General features: G+C 42.1%; 1 protein-coding gene across 5 annotated transcripts in view; it reads left to right on the top strand.

The window, feature by feature from the left end:
- Nucleotides 1-16,165, top strand: part of ehbp1 (EH domain binding protein 1) — a 133,327-nt gene that overhangs the window by 25,005 nt on the left and 92,157 nt on the right. For all 5 annotated transcript variants that reach the window (XM_051076468.1, XM_018661288.2, XM_018661310.2 and 2 more), the window contains exons 6-7: nucleotides 13,475-13,656; nucleotides 15,218-15,357. In XM_051076468.1, coding sequence (XP_050932425.1) covers nucleotides 13,475-13,656; nucleotides 15,218-15,357 — 322 coding nt within the window. The remainder of the gene's footprint in view (nucleotides 1-13,474; nucleotides 13,657-15,217; nucleotides 15,358-16,165) is intronic.

Here is a 16,165-nt window from a genome sequence, read left to right as displayed (position 1 = left end):
CGCTCGTGTGCATGCGTGTGTCTCCAAAGTTTTCACCTTTGCTCGTTTCCCATTTCTTAAATAGTTTGGAGAACTCAAAAGGCTTCATTTATTGTGTCAGAAAGAAGAGTGTGTGTTTGCTCAGATTGTTTGTGTGTGCTCACAAGGCTAATTTTAAATAATATATGCCTTATAGTTAAAAGCTGGAAGAATGTAAATTACTGTGTGCGCGTCTGTGTGTGTCACTATAGGGAGGCGGAGGGGCTCTTAGTATGGGATCACACATTCACACATGCTTTCCAAATTAATTTAATCTAATTAATCGCCCCGAGGAGAGGCAACAGATGCTGGTGATTACCCACCATGCCTGGACCCCTCCCCATGTGGGCACATACACATGACCACAAGTGCACACACATAACTATTACAACTCTAAATGCTGCCATTTTCTGCCAATATGCAGCTAACATGCTTTCTTTTTGTACAGTGAAGCACATTAATGTTTAGTGAGGGTTAAATAAGAAAATAACACAAGTGCTTTGCAACAATATATAGTTATTACTCATACAACTGGGCTCATAGCAAATTAAAAAAAGATCAGCAATTTGAAAGGTGCATGTGTCTCTATCTCAGTGTGTGTCCATCTGTGTTTGTATTATTGTGTCATTATGAGAAACTGCACCTGTGTCTGGGGAACTATGTATTCAGATGTGTGTCCAGTCAGTTATGTGTTAGGGTTGTGTGTGTGTGTGTGTGTTTTAGTGGGTTGTAGGTGGCTGCGGAGGCCGGGTGGTCCCTCCTGTCGCCCTAATAGGCTTACTGGCCCCTAATCCACACCACACCACCCCGTCACATGGCTGGTCTGCTGACTAACTGCTACCACCACCATGAGGTGTGCATGTCACTATGTCTCTGTGCAGGTGTCACATTTGGGTGTGTGGGTGGTGAGCATTTGAGAGACTGTGAATTTTTATTCTCTGTTTTGTACATATTTGCGTGTCAGAACGTGTTTTGTTAGAATTTGTATAATTAACACAAGTGATTAGTTGATAATCCATCGTGTGAATCTGTTGCTTTTCTTTGTTTTCCTTTTCTTTTGAATTTTGACTTTTGGGCAGACAAAAAATTGTGAACGTTACCTGAGCTCTGGGAACCTCTGGCAGGGCATTTTTCATTATTTTCTGATATTTTATAGATTAAAAGATTAATTGGCTAAATGTAAAAAACAATTGGCATATATTAAAATGTATGTTCATTTATTCATATATCTCTTCTACCACGCACATATGCCTATACACACAGGCACCTTCTGCTCTGTACAGTTTTGGCACACTATTGCTTGGCACACACCATATCTTCTATCTTTGTGTGTGTGTGTTTTTGCTTACATGCATACATGCACGTGTTTGTTAATTAAACTGATTAAACTGTTGTCCCTGACGATGTAGGGCTTTAGTTCTTCTGTGCTTACGTCATCTTTTTTATACTCTGTTCTCTCTCTCCCTCTCTTTCTCTATGTTTGTGTGTAGCTTCATATTTAGACTCTCTTCGTATTGCTTTGTCTGTTTTACTGTTTTATCCTTGCCCTGTTTACTCTTTAGTCTCTTGTCCTTATGTTCTTGTATGCTTCCCGCGTGCTGTGTGTGTGTGGGGAGCACACACACTGACATATGTTTGGAGTGTGTGTGCCATGTGCATACTGTCTGTGTGTATGTCCTTACGTTTGCATGTGTGACTTTTGTGTGTTGCATGAGTGAGTGTGTCTTGTCCCACTGGTCCAGGTTGTGACCTCGGCTTTCATCTCCTTAGTCTGAGGCTCCTGCGGCCCGCTGTGCTCTGCTCCTGGCCAACAACACAGCAGATGTCACCAGACACTGCAGTAAACATACACACACACACACACACACACACACACATGTACACATGTACACATGTACATCGTTTCATACACACAGGCTGTCAGTTATACATACTCACAGGTACACACACACACTCACAGCGTGCGTTCACATACAGCATATAATCTCACAGACACACTAATATCCTGTTGCATACATGCACAGACACATATACATTTCCAGCACATACACACACATGCAGTGTCTAAACCAGCCCAGGCAGGTTTTTGTTTTCCCTCATACAGTGTGACGTTTGACCCCCAAAATAAATATCAAAACATGTGTCACCTGGGAAACATTCTCCTTTCTGCTTGTGTGGCCTTCACATGACAACAACACAAATTAGTGTGTGTGTTGTGACTTCAGATGTTGATGTTATAAACTCTGGATCAGACTGTCTTCATTCATGCATTATTTTGCCAAAACTTTAATGAATGATGCATCTCACCACTGGGAAATATACACTAGACACATAAAAGGAGACTGCCAAGGTGAGGTATTGTGATTGACCGGCCAAAGGTCGGGGACACATCATGTCCAGATGGCTAGAGCTTTAGGCTGACATTTGACCCCCAACAAAATTTCATCTAGTATTATCAAACTGCTGTTGAATACTGCACTGCAAGCTGATACCAATGCAAGTTAAGGAACTTGGAAGTCACAGTCTAAGCAGAGACACTTATATGAAACTTATTACAGTAGTGTTATTTAATGAAGCCCTCTATCTCTGCTCATACTAACTGATCAGTTCTTTCAGGTCTTCCTAGATCATGGTCTCAGTGTTTATAATTCAGTTCCAGCTGGCAACCTTTACTGCATACAACCCCCCTAGCTTCTCTGAAGTACATTGTCTGGCACTACGGTCAACTATCAGTAAAATTTAAGATGACACAAAACAGCAAAAGGGCGTTCTGTAATGAGAGTAGCAATTGAAAATGCCAGGGAGTAGAACATTACCGGGACGCTTATTTCTGTTACACTATCAGGGTGGCTGTTGTGCCAGGCCAGGCCTGTCTAGGCCCCACTCAGTGTGTTCAGACCTGTGCCATGCTAGAAAACATTCTGTACCACCTCCTCCTGTTACTGCCTCTTGTCCCCAAGCTGACCCAGAAGATACACACTGACTCATACACACACCTAAGCACCGATAAACACACACATTTACCTACAAGCTGGCAAAGTTCAGCAGAGGTGTCTACTGTATCAGGGTTTGTTTTTTTTTTAGGTTGGTGTAAAATGAGCCTTGAAACCACAACAGTGAAGTGAATGGGGATCGAGAGGCTTGGAGGTAAGGAGGAGGTGAGGTTGACTGGGGTGCTGTTTGCTCAAGGTGTGTTGACTCTCTCTTAAAATAGTTCTACATGTGCTAAACCTGATGTGCAGCTGCATATCCAGTGCTGACCTGCAGCCAGTCATAAACTCACATTATCTGGGGAATTTGTTTTACACATGAACAAATGTTGACTTACAAGCTCCAGTTTTCTTTAATGATTTAGTGAACCAATATTTCTCTCTCACTATGTTGCCATTTTCTGCTTGCCATTTCTGAGATCTACAGTTCTGATATCTAATCAGAGGCCCTCGGTTGTACATTATTGGCTGCCACACCCTCCCTTATCAGTCATCTCTGAGGTCATCCTCTATCACTTCATGGCTACACATCCTGTCACCTGCCCTCCTCCTCGGTCGGCTCTAATCCGACTTTTTCTCCCCGTCTTTGTCCTCATCTCACCTTGTTTTTGGTGTCATGTGTTACACGGCGATGATGGGTAGTCAGACAGTTCTGGTGCAACGTGAGGCGTGATTGGACAACGACGGTGGAACAGTTATTATCTCCATCTCTCGGTTATTTATTTTTCCTCTGTACGACTTAAGATGGCTGCTTGCGATGGAGACAGGCCTGTGTGGCCCGCAACACACTGGCCCGGCAAATCCCCCTGTTTATCCACAAGCTTGACCCGCTAGGCCTGCGTGGGCTGGTCGTTTGCTTGGTAGATACGTGTGTGGGTGGTGGTGGTGATGATAGAAGATGTGTGTGCATGCACAGAGGAATATGTGATGAACTTAGGTTAAACCTGTGTGGAGGGTGACTTGTTTGACATTATCTTCTCCAGATCCGCTCATAGTGAGTACGTGCAAGTGTGTGTTTGTGTATGAGCATTTTAGGGAGTGAACACACACACACACACCACACACACCACAGACACAGACACAGACACAGTTTCTGGCAAACTGAGGCAACTGTTCTGCTAAGTGGCAATGAATAGGGTCTTGTGATGTGCTCTGATGCCAGTGCTAAGCCAGCCACTGACAGTTAGACTGATCCCCAAACATGTCTCTGTCTCTTGTTTGGGATATAAATCTGTACTTGGAGTACACCCATGGGTGTTGAGGAGATGTAGCAAAGGACACATTCCCACTGAGCGGTGCTCATATCCAATGTGCCACTTGCTCATAAATTTAGTAAAAGAATGTCATTACAGACCAACAGAATCTGTAACATTTTTTGCATATTATGGCTGACAGTTGTTAAAAAAAATCAAGTTTGAACAAGTTCAAACTGGCACATAATTTGTTCAAACTAATTTGAACGCTGTTCACATATCGTCACCCACATTCGGCTGAATTTCAAATAAAAACTGACAGCTCTACCCACAGCACTTAACTTCCTTGTTTCAAATGTCTTTTTAAGCAACCCCTGTGTTATCAGTTGAGTAGAATGCCAGTGGAGGCAACATGGCGCCCCTTGCCCCTTGACTGCCTTAATACTCATTGGTTATTAGTCATGTATGAACCTGTAATTAAAGGTTATTCTCCTGTTTCACCATTCATAAATCACTTTGAAAGAGATCATAGACTAAATGGCCCATCCACAATGTGCATATTTAGATCTGAGAGGGAGCGGTTTGTGTTTTTAGTGAGTATGTGTCACATATAAATGCACATAAACAGAATGCACATCAACAGAATTGGGGAACCCCATTGTTCTTTCATGGAAAAGGAATTTCAAAGAATAAGCACTCACCCATGCGCGCACACACACATGCACACACACTAAGACACACCAGCTCCTTATCCAATCCCTCCACTAATTCCCCCTTGGTAGAAGGTGTTCATTGTTTCTCTTTCATTCTAATCTCTCCCTCTCCTTTTTTTAAAATCCATATTAGATTCTCTTTGAGTTGGCCACAATCAGAGGCACTGAAGCAGAGCATCACCCTGCTAATGCTCTTTGTCTCCCCAGATTTGTCACTTAGCATGGAGAGTACACCTTTGTCATGGAGCAGGGTGGGAGAGAGGCAGACTCTCACTTGGGGCAATTGTTTCTTGTCACAGGCCATCTTAACCCCCCTCCCCCTTAAGCAAATCAGCTTTGCTCTGGATTAGGGCCCTATCATAGCTCTGTCAGATCTCAGCAGCCTGCCTTAAACGGCTAAAACAAACAGATCCTTAAAGTGAGAATTGAGTGGATATGGAGATTCTGATTCCACAAAAATCCCCATGTTGTCTTTACCTGGAAATCATCATTTGATATCTCTGAAATATAGAGGTTCCAGCCTTGAGATCCTGGGAATTTTATCAACCAAACCATTGAGCTTCTTAGCATCCTCTTCTCTGTTATATGGTAGTGATGCTAAAACAAGATGGAAGAAGTATCACCATAACATTGTAAAAATGCTGAATTAAGAATTTAATGATATTGCAATTTTGTGGAAATTTATCAACATTTCAGGTGCATGTCATAGTATCTATCCAGAGGTTTGCTTATATAAGAGATGCTTATATAAAAATTCAGCAAGCAAAGTGGGTGTATATGGTCAAGAGAGAACACTTGGGTAGTTAAACAATAATAAACATTATACCACTTTCTAGCACTGTTTTCATAACTGCATCATGGCTAAAAGCCAGCATTAGTATTTGTTTATGACTGCTATAGGTTATTTTCTTGCTTCACAGTGGAAAAACTGAGACAGATTTTGTCTACAGTGTATCCGTTTTCTGCTATAGATGTGTTTCATTGTGGCAGAGTGTGCTATTAAATGAGGTGAAAGCTCAAAGAAGCTTGGGTGGTCGACCACCACCGTCATTCCCTCTGTTACACAGACACACACAACCACTCGGACATGGATTGACACCCCACCTACCTCACCCCTTTTTCATGTCAAACTTTATACATGCTTACGTAAGTTTTGTTGGACACACATACCTCCGCTGATGCCCACCACCAGGGTGAATCTGCCATCCTGATATCTGAACTACTGCTTCATGCAGTGGGAGTAATCAATCCCAGATAGAGTAGCAGGGAGTACTGGCTCAGTGACTGTGAGTGTGTGGTGATGTTATTGGCCATTTTAGGCCTTAACGATGGCCAGAGATGGTGAAATGGCAGGAAAAGTGATGAGCAGACACTTCATAGACCAGGAATGAACTCTAGCTATAATCCTGTGGACCTATCTCTCTCTCTCCTCCTCCTCCTCCTCCTCCTCCTCCCCCCTCTCCCTCTCTTGGTTCTATCTTTATTTTTCCCTTACCCCCCCTCATTTTCTCCATCTTTTTCCCCTTCTCATGACTTCTCTATCAGTCTCTTTGCTGTCTACCTCTCTGTCTTTCATTTCTGTCTTCTCTACCCTTCTCTCTTTCCACTCTCTCTCTTGACCACCCCCTTCTTTCCAAAACCCCCCTCATGTCCCTTTCTCTTTCTCCGGCAGAAGTGCAGAGCCAGGGCTTTTGCCTGCTGGTAATTTATTTTCCCATTAGCCCCCTGTCTGAAGTGCATGCTCTGGGTCTGAGTGTGTGTGGGGGGCACTGAGGGCCACCCAAAAGAAAGACCTGGAGAGTTGAAGAGAGGAGGGCACCCTGGACACACTGATAAGACGAGGGAGAGGGAGGCAGGGTGGGAGGGACAGAAATGAAGGGAGAAAGAGAGGACATGAGATACTAGCTTGGTGTCCATCTAAGCATTTTCGCTGGTTATGAATTATGATGCAGACTAATTAGAAAAGCTGTGGAGCTACACTGTATTTGTGTTAAAATGATTAGCTGATTAACTGTTCCACAGGAAATTGACAGTTGTGATCAATTAATTTTTATGAAGCAGATATGCCAAACATTAGCTATTTCCTGGTTCTCAATATTGAGGATTTGTGGCTTTTCTTTGTTTTATGTGACTTTAAATTGAATATCTTTGGGTTCTGCATTGTTGGTTGGGCTCTAAAATTTTAATCTGCATCTTTAACTTTTTTAAAGTTTAAAAATATATATTTTTCTTTTTTACGTGTTATTTATGAACAACCAATCAAAAATTAAATAGTATAGTGTAAATTAACTTGATGTCCATTCTGCAAAATGACTATTAATCTCTGCACTCTCTGGCCCAGTCTTAACATTGCTTGTTTGCACATTGCTTTCTGGGTTTAATGTAAATGTTCAGCATATGATGATTTGTTTTTGGTTAGAGGGACTGTCCCTCAGTCTGCTGACTTGTTCTCAGGCTTTTTGGTGCAGAGATGATAGCTTTTTATATCTAGGTTTTATTAGTGCAGTTGAATATTGCAGTTCTCCAGTTAATGTCTGTGTGTGTTTGGCTGTGTGTTGCAATCTAGTAATAGGTTACTCCCCAATTAAACACCCCTCCTCTCCCAGTTAGGATTAGGCCTTTTTAAAGGCTGGTTGGTTTGTTACTCTCTTTTCATCTGTTGCCATCAGAGGCAGCCCTGCATAAAAGGCATTCCTCTCTCTCCTTTCTCTGTCTTTCTCTTGCTCTCCAGTTCTACACCCATTCCTCCCTTCTCTCACTTTTACACACAAACATACACACACACACACACACACACACACACACACACACATACACACACACACACACACACACAGTCATTTTTTCTCTATTGACTGATTACCAATATATGGATATAGCATAATAGGAGGGATTTCCATTACCCTATTGATGCTTTTTTCAAGTATAAATGAATAAGTTTTAGATACCTGTCAAATATTATGACTGTAGTCTTTGTTGCAGGGTTGCAATGTTGAAACGTTTTGTTCATGTCAAACATAACATACACATCAAGCATTCATAGCATTTATTATTATGTCCCACAAAAATGCTGCAGATATACAGGCTTCAATTGAAAATTTGATAACTGATTAATCTTATTAATTATTTGATCAAAGAAAAAACATGCCATTTGGTGTTTATGTGGCCCTCTCCACAGTTAGGCCAGACTCAGCTACACAATGGCTAGGCTTGAGCTAGATACTGGTAGTTGGCATTGTGTGTCTTTCTTAAGGACACCTAAGCACATCAGATCCTGTCTTTAGACCCTCTTTATTATGTCCTTGTGAGATTTGGAACATGTTGTAACTGTTTAACTAACTAATAGTTTGCAACTGTGTATGTAGTTTCCTCTCTCATGAGTATTGTCCCGTAGCTGGCAGTAGGCTGCACGTTAGTCTGCCAGTGTTACACAGCAAAAGGTGTTTGTATTTTGGGGGCTTTAAGTTCAGTCTGATCCACAAGGTGGTTCTAGTGAAGAGAAAGCCTGTGCTGTGCATTTTTTGTGTCAATATGTGAGAGAGAGGGGTTCTGTGTGTGTGTGTGTGTGTCTATGTGTCTATGTGACAATACACATGAAAGCCATTTGCACAGTTCATTCCATTATTAAGACCATTGTTATTGTAATTCACATAACTGCAGCGATAGTATTGCATGCCTTTTTATGTCCATTGTTGCCTTTAAAATACACACACATACAGACTGCTTGGGGAAAAAAAATAAATCCTCACATATAATAGCAGACGAATAAATTGGTCTTAATCTGTGTGTGTGTGTGTGTGTGTGTGTCTGTGTGTGTGTGTGTCTGTGTGTGTGTGTGTGTGTGTGTCTATAACGCCTATAGTGCGGTATTCATAGGTGGTATGTAAAAAGGCTTGCCTTATCAGTTATCAGGGGAGGCCAAATTGACACAGAGGAATCACTCTATTGTGTGTGGATTCAAAGAGAGATGTGAGCACATTGGATGTCTCCATTTCCAATAACTGTGACCTTGAGGCGAGAGGAATAGCACCATGCCCCCCCAACCCACCCACCCACCCACACACCTCCGATCTGCTGACTGCTAAATTCAACCAGAGCCAGCTGATTTTGGGTGTTGGGGCGGAGGGCTAATCGGTGCTACCTCAGGGTTATTCTACAGGGTAAATTGAGTTTAGCTTTTATTTTTTCTGAACCGTGTGAATACAAATTACAAAGGCCTGTGTACAGTTTTGTGTGGACTGGAATGTTTATAGCCTCTGTGTCCATATTATCCACTGTTAAGGTTAAGGTTTTATTTTACATAGCTTTACAAGTAACACATTTCATAAGACGGGAAGAAGTGATAGAGAGAGAAAAAAAACAGGAGAATGTGGCTTGATCCTGAAACACTCAAGAACAGTCTTTGTTTCTGATCAATCTGCCATAGTCCCGCCGATCAACATAAACTGCCATGATTAATACTACACTACTTTAAAAAAAAAAAAGAAATATGTGACTTTTTAGATGTGTAGTTTTTACATGGTCTGCTGTCAGAGTGTAACTGACCTCTGCTTGTCCCTTTCCCCCCATTTAGGATTGTTTTGTTTTGTGGCAGCAGGCTTAAGTCAGATAATCATCTGCTTGATGTGGATTCATCACTTATCATCATCGTTGTGATACCAGAGCCACGCTTTTATCTTTTATCTTCCCCAACAACATACTAAACATCACCGCATTCAACTTCAGCTATTGACAAATCAGCAGCACCATATTTGTACTTTACACGTCTCCCAATTACACCTGAAATATAGGATGATGGTCAGTGTAGGAATAAATAATGTTGATGTGTGAATTGTTATTAAAAGCATTAGTATATAGATCAATGTGAAACATCAAGCATGTTTGTTAAAATTAGAAACCAATTGACTGATGACCTGTGTTAAAAAGCCATTAGCTGATTGGTGTGTGTGTGTGTGTGTGCGCGCGCGTGTGCGTGTGTGTTGGGCACTTATTCTTTTTGTTCAACATGTGCTATCACTGCCCAGCTGTGTGTCTGCGTGTGTGTGTCAGACCAGGTCTATACAAAGAAGCCAGGTTCTTTTAGCACTCAGTCTAATTAATCCATCTCTCAGTGACAAAAGGATCCCAACCCCTCCTTCCTCCGGCCCGTCCCATTGGCATTTTGGGGCAGAGGGATTCAGCAGGACCCCCGGGCACCCTTCCTGCCCTGACCCCTGCCCCCCCACCAGGGGAGCATCTGTGGATCGATCCAGGGCCAGCTGGCACCAGGGAAGAGGGGCAGGACTGGTGCTCTAACACACAATCTACTAACAGAAACACATCCTTCTTGAATCAAAGTTATTTATGACAAACATAAGGCAGGTAGCAGGTTTGATTGCCCTTATTTTTTTAGTGCTCTTCATGTGTCTTGTTACATGTAGTCTGCTTTGTGTGAGTGTGGTACAAAGCTGTAAGTTAACTGTTGGTCTGAAATGATGTAGTGCAGTTGTACAGAGGAGCAGCTAGGAGGCAGCATATAGCCATCACCCCTCCTTCCTTCCTTCTGTTTCTCTTTTCCCCTGTCTTTCTTTTCTCTCTCTCTCTCCCACTGCATCCTCTCTACACACACGCACGTGCACACACACATGCACATGCACACACAGGTATTTAGTGATTCTCTGGGCTCAGAAAGAGAGAGCATATTGATAGTCCTATCCTCTCTGTAATAAATTAAACTTCTGTATTGTCCCTCCTTTTCATTTTACACATTGTCACAACCTCCCAGTCACCCTAATCCTGACTCCCCCCCCTTCACCTTCTCTCAAACACACACACATTGATTGACAAGTAGCATCCGGGGAAATAGAGCAGATTTCCATTGTTTGCTGCCCCTACTCAAATCTGTTGAAACGGTTATTCCATTCTTTCGCCAGGGTATTTGCATATCCTTAAGTATTTCCTATTTTTCAAGACCCCCCACACCCCTTTCCTCCCCATCCTCCTTTTTGCTAAATCCCTTCTTCTTAAGTGTTTGGTGCATTTGGCAAATTCATTCATAAAGTATCTACATGCGCTATTAGCTTAGTATAATAGCCAGGGTGTAATCTGCAGAGAGATAAGAGGTGGAGAGGGAGTTTTTTCTCCTTCTTCTCATGATGGGCTGGGAAGAAGAGGTTGGTGGTGGAGCAATGATTCGTCATTATGTTTCCCAGCCAAAGCGACAAGGCTCAAATGTCAGCACGAAATGTCAAGTGGCCTCGCTAGTCAGTTGGTTGGCCGGTTTCTTCTGTAGTTTTTTTTATCTAATTATCGGTCTGAGCAAGGAGTGAGGTGGGAAAGAGGAGGCAAAGATGGGAGAGAGATGGAAGGATATGAGGGTTAGATGAGATGTACAGTGGGGTGTTGGTAGGAGATGGAAAGGCAGGATAGAAACAGAAGGATAATCTTTGCCAGAGCAGTTCTAGGTTTTATGTCTCATGGCACCTGGACAGTAGCTCTTAATTAAGGGAAAAGATGTCTGCATGTTTCCTTACACCATCATACTTTTATTGGCAAGATTGTGATTGACCCAACTGCTTGAGCACTACGTCCCTGCACTGCTTACAAAAAGAATAGAAGGATGCATTGACTAAATACCTTGAATGACTTATGAGTCAGTTAATCTGATGGTTGTCTTTAAGACCCTATATTGTTGGAAGAATCAGTGTGGTGCTGACTGCTGTCATTATTTGTATTGCTTCCTTGATGTGATTATTGTGGTAGCAAAGGCACCCCAACACACTGCATCATAAGAGTGCAAGCAATTTAAGAAAAAACAAAACAATATCAGCAGTTACAGAGATGCAACTGTACTGTATGTGTGCAATATGACAAAACTATATATTTTTTTGGAAACAAGAAAGACTGAACAAAAGTGGGCACATTTACCATCAAGGAATGGCAGGAGGACCCAACCATGGAGTTATTCCAGAGTGGATTGTATCAGATTACGGCTTTTTCTTATGTTTAATACTTAAGAATAGTCGCTATAAGTCACTATACACATGTATACACTGTGTGCTGGTATTCCTTTGGCTGACCCATGGAGTTCTATTTCCTGTTTGGAGCTTACATAGTTGTCACTATATTACCAATAGGTTTACCACTCTGCACTGATACTAACTGTGTGTGTGTGTGTGTGTGTGTGTGTGACTATGAATGAATACCCTGCGGTCCTCAGCGATAAGGCTGAGATTGAGTTTTCGCCACAGAGCCAAAGCCTCTGAGATGTATGTGCGTGTGTTTGTGTGTGAAGACATCAGGAAACAGGCAATGTAAAGAGCTTGTATCGCTTTATCTACCGTACACGCCAGAGTGTATGTGTATATGTATATGTGCTCTCAAACTGGTGTTGTGTGAAAGAGAGCTAGCTGCTCTGCTTTGTTCGGCATTGTGCACATGAGAGGATGAATCCTCGGGGCTTGATTCACAGCTGAGACAAGAAGGTATTTTTCTGTGGTATAATAACACAAGTGTGTATGTTTGTGTGTGTGTACAGTTATATATGCTGTTTTTAGACATCCATGCAGTGTAATAGAGACAAAAGCAGAGACCAAGAGGAATCAGACAGATTTAAAGAGAGAGCATGTGTGTCTCCACTGCCTGCTGCTTTCATTCCACATGGCCTGTGAAGAGACATGTGTGAACCAGTGTCTGATCCTCATGCTGGATTTGGTTCTAACATCAGCCCCTCCTCACATGCAAATGAACGTATATCATTTAACTAGGAAAATGTGGCAGTTTCCCATCTCAAAAACAGAATCTGCAAAAACAGAGGAGGCAGCACAGAGGAGAGGAACATGACATGTCCGTGGTATCAACACAGCAAGGAGGTGAACCAGTCTGCTATCCACTGACAGCATGGTGCTTCCACAGCCAGACTTACAGCAGACAAAACCCATCAGTTTTTGTTGGAGGGAGAGGGAAGGCAGACAAAAGGCTGGAACGTCCCCAACTGTTTAGTTTCCGTATCTAGCAGTCAGTGACAAGGCTTTCCGGCAGTTCTTATTTTTCACACACTGCCCTCTGGTAAACAGTTTGCATGCATACACAAACACACACACACACACACACACAGGGCCATACCACTGATCCCATAACTCTTATCATCTGGTCTGTGGCATATTCCCAATTCCAATTTGACTGCTAGCCCTGGACCCGGAGCACATCTCTGAAAAGAAGTACACCAAAAAATGACTTCAGCATGGACCTTTGATGGGAATTACAGGGAAGGATTTTATAACTAAATTCACAATGAAGAGTGCAAGAAGGCAGTGGTTTTAGCTTGTTCTGAATTTACCAACCAGCAGTGACCAAATGTACCATTATTTATCTGGAAGTTGTAATCACAGTCATTAGTGGTGATGAAAAGAAGTATCCTGTACCTGGTTTTGAAATTAATTAACTCAAAGTGAGATGTAAACAGTGAACAAATATTTAACAAAAACTGAACAATTTCCCTCCTTCTCTCTCAGTTTTCTGTTTGATCTATTGTAATATCGGCATATATTAACCTGAATGTGCTTCATCTCTCCTTCTCCAGGAGTCTCCATCAGGGAGGAGGAAGGCCTTGGCCACCAGCAGTATAAATATGAAACAGTACGCCAGTCCCATGCCCACACAGACAGATGTCAAACTCAAATTTAAGCCCCTGTCGAAGAAGGTAGTTTCAGCCACGCTGCAGTTCTCCCTCTCCTGCATCTTCCTCCGTGAGGGAAAGGCCACGTAAGTCTTGGTCATCTAATGTAACGCCTTTTTAAATACTGCTGCAGTATTAATTGTCATCAACTTAATGGTACTTCATTTCATCATTCTCCTTAAAAGGCAAAAGGTAGAGTAAAAAATATACAGTTTATAGTATATTCTGTATCAAAGTATTCACAACTATCTTTTGGGAAGATCAGACCCACTTCTGAGCTCATGCTCCAGTTAACCATATTGTATATAATCATAACACATGTTTACACGTGTAACCATGTAAGATGGCCTTTTTTAGCTTATGGTGTTGTTTTATCGGCACTACTCTGTTATCCTGTTCAGTTTTCTTAAGACAGTGATGGCTACTTGTCTACTTGTAGCCACTCTTTCTCTATTAATGTAATTCTCCTGTTTCTGTAAGAGTTTTCCTCATGCCCTATCACACAGGTTTTGCACTATTTAAAAAACAGGTGTTGTATGTGAGCTTTCCAGTCAACAAAATACCACAGTGGTACACATCAGCCATGGAGTCTGTGCCTAATACTGAACCACACTCTTCCTGGCTTTGTATTGTGACCCACAGTCAGCGTGTTGTTGATATTGTCACTTTCATTAACCAGCACAGATAATTGTGAAAATCCAGCTCTTTCAGGTCATTTTCATGTCACTTCTAACCAAAGATGTTAAAAAATGCTGGTGTTTAAGTTTTGATTCTGTTCAAATTATATCCCATGTGATGTTGTCATCTCCATAATCTAATGTCTCTGTTAAAAGTGAGATTTTCTTCTGTATTTACCTTTTTTAATAGTAAAAATGTTGTGTTTGCTGTTTGTTATTCATTGTAATTTCATAGGAGCAACTTTAATTTAAAGACAGGCAGGCACACACACAGCACACTAAGAGAGAGCAGAGCAGCAAGGCCTTTGTTGTGGTGTGGACGGCGGGTCGATGGCGCGTAACCCTTGTTAACCCTTCGGGGAATGATGTCGACCACACACAAACAAACTCCATCACACCAGTTCAAATGAGCCCGTGGGCCTGGGAAACACCAAACACAAAGAACAGAGAGGAGAATACAGTGATTATGGTGGCGCTGTGGTATCAAGAGACCGGGGGGGGGGCACACACAGCACTACATAAAATACAAGAAATAATGTAGAAATTGATGCATCTGTGAACAAAGTGATGATGGGGAGAAAGACAGAGACAAAGGGTGGATGAGGAAGGGTGAGAGAGGAGATGTTAAGCAGGGATAAGCTTAAAATGTGAGTGAGTGAAGTTTAAGTCTTGGATGTTATGGCAGTAAAGTAGTTCTGTCTTCTTGCAGACACATTGAAAATACAGTGCTGAGCTGATGCATTTTGTTAATTTATTTCTCCTTTTAAAAATCTCTGGTGGTTCTTCTTCTGTTTAGGTTTTCTTATCACCATAAACATATATAGGCCTGGATTCAGTCTTTTAAGAGTGGATTTGTTTTTAAACCATTATACCATTGTATGTATGTTCTATCTATTTTGAGTACTGTCTCTATGATTATGAGTTCCTCTTTCTGTTGAGTGTGTATGAATTGTGTGGTTTTTTGGTCCAGTGATGAGGACATGCAGAGCCTGGCCAGCCTGATGAGCATGAAACAGGCAGATATTGGCAACTTGGATGACTTTGAGGAGGAGAATGAGGAGGATGAGGAGAACAGGGTTAACCAGGAGGAGAAGGCTGCCAAGATCACAGGTAAAAATGGGCATACAACACTTTGTATGGTTTTGTAATCAGTTATGGGATCATAACAGCAACCTGTACTTCTCAGTGAACAGTTTCTTTGTGTGTCAGCTCAGTTAATGGAAAGTTGGTGTGTTATACAGGCCATTTTGGCAGCTAGCTGGTGAGCACACTGTAAAAACTAATTTGACAGCTACACTGCTGAAAATCTCTTGATGAATTGTACCAAACTGACAGCTTCACTTGAGGCACATCTCCAACACTCCTGAATAATCACCCAGACCAGACCCAGCTTCATGTGGGGCATCAACTTTGCTTCTGTATTGATATTTTGTCCTTCTAACTTTATGCTTCTGTGTATGCGAGAGTGTGTGTGTGCTTGCATTCATGCAAAGGAGTGAGAAATTGTAAATTCATGAGCTCCATTTTCAAAGCTTTGTCAGCTTCAGGTTGTCTTTGTTGCTTAGGCTTAATTTTCCCTGTTCTTCGCTTTCTCCTCCTTCCTGTGTTGGTGGACTGCTAGCTCTGATGGTGGCTTGCCTCCTTCCATACATACATGTTGAGGATTCTTTCTATGGTCTAATGTATGGGCCCCGCTGCTTCCTGCTTTGCTTAATCCAACTTTTCAGAGCGCCATCTCTTCATGTTAAGCTTCATGCTTTCTCTCCTTTCTTTTCCCCTCCCTGCTCTTTGTCTCATTTATATGTATATGCATTGAGCGCCTACAGCGATTCACAAGCGTGCATCTATGAATCAAAGGACTGGCCAAGCTGCCAAAACTTCCTACTATCATACCCCCCCCCCCCCCCGGATACTACCT

Source organism: Lates calcarifer, linkage group LG16_LG22, assembly GCF_001640805.2.
Source record: "Lates calcarifer isolate ASB-BC8 linkage group LG16_LG22, TLL_Latcal_v3, whole genome shotgun sequence".
Lineage (NCBI taxonomy): Eukaryota > Metazoa > Chordata > Actinopteri > Centropomidae > Lates > Lates calcarifer.
This window is presented reverse-complemented; position numbering and strand designations above follow the sequence as displayed.